The sequence below is a fragment of the Empidonax traillii genome, unplaced genomic scaffold, assembly GCF_003031625.1.
Source record: "Empidonax traillii isolate 1590-97213 ecotype Southwest subspecies unplaced genomic scaffold, ASM303162v1 scaffold6100:size6531, whole genome shotgun sequence".
NCBI lineage: Eukaryota > Metazoa > Chordata > Aves > Passeriformes > Tyrannidae > Empidonax > Empidonax traillii.
Window position 1 is genome coordinate 1 of NW_020961293.1, and position 3374 is coordinate 3374.

A 3374-nucleotide genomic window follows, 5' to 3' on the forward strand; every position below is an offset into this window, starting at 1 on the left:
CTCGATCCTGGCCCAGCTGTGGAAGGTGCCGTCGCTGTTGGGAACGATCCCGCCCCACTCCGTCTCCTGATCCCGGATTTCATCCCCCTTCATCCAGTTGATCCCGATGATCCCGGGGTAGAATCCGTACGCGTGGCAGGACAACGTCAGGATCCCGTGTTCCTCTTTCCCGGACACGTGGACATCAGGGGGCTCTGGAATGGGATAACAGTGAGATCCATCCATGGAATTCCCATGGGACTGGGACAGCAGTGAGATCAATCCACAGAATTCCCACTGGAATAGGACAACAGTGGGATCCATCCATGGAATTCCCATGGGAATGGGATTGGGGTGAGATCCACCCACAGAATTCCCACTGGAATAGGACAACAGTGAGATCCATCCACAGAATTCCCATTGGAATGGGACAACAGTGGGATCCATCCATGGAATTCCCATGTTCCTCAGTATCACCTTCCCAAAATCCCACATTCCCAAATCCCACATTCCCATGGGAATTCTGTCTCCCTCACCTTTGCGCTCCAGCGCCTCCCGCCCATATCCGACGTATTTCCGGAGCCATTCTGGACAGATGCTCCCAAGGTAATGTGTCTGTCTCTCCACCTCGATCCCATCGTGTTCCCATTTCCTCTTGGTGATCTGGGCAGCTCCATCGGCCGCCACGAAGCTCCTGGATCCCAGTTCGAAGGAGATGAAATCCCGCCCATCATAGCCGTACTGACTGGATCCATGGACGCTCCCGTCAGACAGGAGGTCACAGCCATAAAGCCACTGCCATGTGTGGAGACCTGGGGGGTGGGATCAGACCTATGGAATTGTGTCCCAGCCCCACAGAGCCCCATTCCATCCCTATGGAGCCCGAGAGACCCATGGAGACCCACAGATCCCATCCCAGCCCCTCATATCCTATCCCAGCCCTTCACATCCCATCCCAGCCCCACACATCCCCCCATTCCCCGGCTCCCCCCACTCACCCCCACTCCAGTTGTACCGGCCCTGTGCTATCTCCAGGTTGTTGGCATCAATGAGCCGGCTCGTCTCATAGATCTGGGTCTGTCCATCCCAATATCCCGGCTCAGGTCCAGCCGCCATCCACGGCGTCAGTGGCTCCGCCTGGCGCCGCTCACTGTCGTAGCGGCTAATGGGGATCCCATCCACGTATCCCATGGACAGGTATTGAGGGACCCCCGGGCTGGGCTCCGTCACTGCCACGTGCAGGTAACGCAGGGAGTGGAGAACTGGGGGGAGACGGAGATTTGGGGGGTCCAGAGGGGTCATGGGTCAAGGAAAGGGGGAACTGGGAGAGCTGGGAGAGCTGGGAAGGGGGTTTGGGGATCCCAGGGAAGTTGGTGCAGGGGGTGTCAGTGCTGGGGGAGGGGGGGGCAGGGGTCCCACTGCACAGGATTGAGGTCCCAGAGTCAGGGAAAAGGGGGATACCGGGATTGGGAGAGGTGGAATGGGGGGATCCAGGGGGTCCCTCTGACAGGGAAAAGGGGCCAAGAGGTCCCCAGGGTTGAAGAAAGGGGGGTCACGGGTGGGGAGATGTGAGATGGCTGGGAATGGGGGTCCAGGTGGTCCCAGGATAAAGGAAAAAGGAGCATCTGGGAGTTGGGAGAGGTGGGATGGCCGGGAAATGGGCTGTAGGGGAGTCTCAATGCTGGATAAAGGGTTCAGGAGGGTCCCCATTCCCAAGAATGGAGGTTCAGGTTGTCCCGGGGTCAAGGAAAGGGGGTTTGCAGGGGTTGGGAGAGGTGGGATGAGGAGTCTAAGGGATCCCTGTGCCCAGGAAAGGAGTTCCCAGGGGTTGCCAGTGTTGAGGAAAGGCGGCTCTGGGAACTGGGAAAGGCAGGAATGGGAGTCCAGGGGCTCTCAGGGTCAAGGAAAAGCTGAGTCTGGGGTCTGGGAGGGGCAAGATGGCCTGAATGGAGGTTCAGGGGGGTCTTGCTGCCAAATAAGGGGGTGCAGGGGGGTTCCCGTGCCCCGGAATGGAGGTTCAGGGGGGTTCCAGTCCCAGAGAAGGGGGGTCAAGGTGTTCTGGGTGCTGAATCAGGGGGTGCAGTGGGTTCCCCATTCCCAAGAATGAAGGTTCAGGAGGGTCCCAGGGTCAGGGGAAGGGGGCTGAGGGCACTGGGAGAGGTGGGATGGAGGTTCAGGGGGTCCCTGTGCCCAGGAAAGGGGGGTCCAGGGGTCCCCAGGGTTGAGGAAAGGGAAGGTCACAGGACCAGGAGATCCAGGATTTCTGGGAATGGGGGCGTCCTGCAAGTCCTCAGTGTAGAGGAAAGTGGGGTCTGGAGGCTGGGAAAGGCAGGAATGGGGGTCCAGGAGATCTCAGGTCAAGGAAAAGGGGGGTTTGGGAGAGGTGGGATGGCTGGGAAAAGGGGTGCAGGGGGGTGTTGGTGCAGGATAAGGGGGTTCAGTTGGGTCCTGGAGCTGGGGATGGGGGTCCAGGGGTGTTCCAGTACCCTGGAATAGAGGCCCAGGGGGTTCCCAGAGCTGGATCAGGGGGTGCAGGGGGATTCCTGTGCCTGGAAATGGAGGTTCAGGGGGGTCCCTGTGCCAAGAATGGAAGTTCAGGGGGGTCCCTGTGCCCAGGAATTGCCGTCAAGGGCGTTCCTGGTTCCTGGGACCCCCCTGCAGGAAGCACAGGAAGGGGAGAACTGGGGGGGTCACAGAGATTGGCGGGTCTGGAGGGTCCAAAGGTCAAGGAAGAGGAACTGGGAGAGCTGGGAGAGTCGGGAAGGGTCCAAGGGTCAAGGAAAGGGGGGGCTGGGACTGGGAGAGGTGGGATAGGGGATCCAGGGGGTCCCTGTGCCCAGGAAAGGGGGGTCCAGTGCTTCCCAGTGTTGAGGAAAGTGTGGACTGGGGGATGGGAAAGGCAGGAATGGGGGTCCAGGGGGTCCCAGGGTGAAGGAAAAGGGAGGATCAGGGGGCTGGGAGAGGCGGAATTGCCAGGAAAAGGGGCACAGGGGAGTATTTGCTGATGATAGGGAGGTTCAGAGGGGTCTTGGAGCCAGGGGTGGGAGTGCAGGGTGTCCTGGTGCAGAATCAGGGGGTTCAGGAGGGTCTCAGTGCCAGAAATGTGGGTCCAGGGGTGTCCCTGTGATGGGTTAGGGGGTGCAGGGAGATCCCTGTGCCAGGAATGGGGGTCCAGGGGGTTCTCATACCCAGAAATGGGAGTTCAGAGGGGTCTTGGAGCCAGACAAGGCAGTTTGGGGGGTCTCAGCTCTGTGGGATGGGGTGCAGGGGGGGTCCAAGTGCCCGGCAATGCAGGTTCAGGGAAGTGCCGGGGCCCGGCAATCCAAGGGGCCGAGTTGCCCGTTGCGGGGGTCCCACTTACCCTTGGGCTGCCCCCCCGAGCCCCCCAGCAGCGC

At 60.5% G+C, this 3374-nt stretch overlaps 1 protein-coding gene across 1 annotated transcript; it reads right to left on the reverse strand.

The window, feature by feature from the left end:
* Window positions 1–5: 5 nt before the first annotated feature.
* On the reverse strand, window positions 6–3374 carry LOC114073341 (class I histocompatibility antigen, F10 alpha chain-like; the record flags this gene model as incomplete). The annotated part of the gene is made up of 4 exons (XM_027911113.1): window positions 6–194; window positions 516–791; window positions 978–1241; window positions 3341–3374. Coding segments are annotated over 4 exons (763 nt in total), but the record flags the coding sequence as incomplete, so codon positions are not given.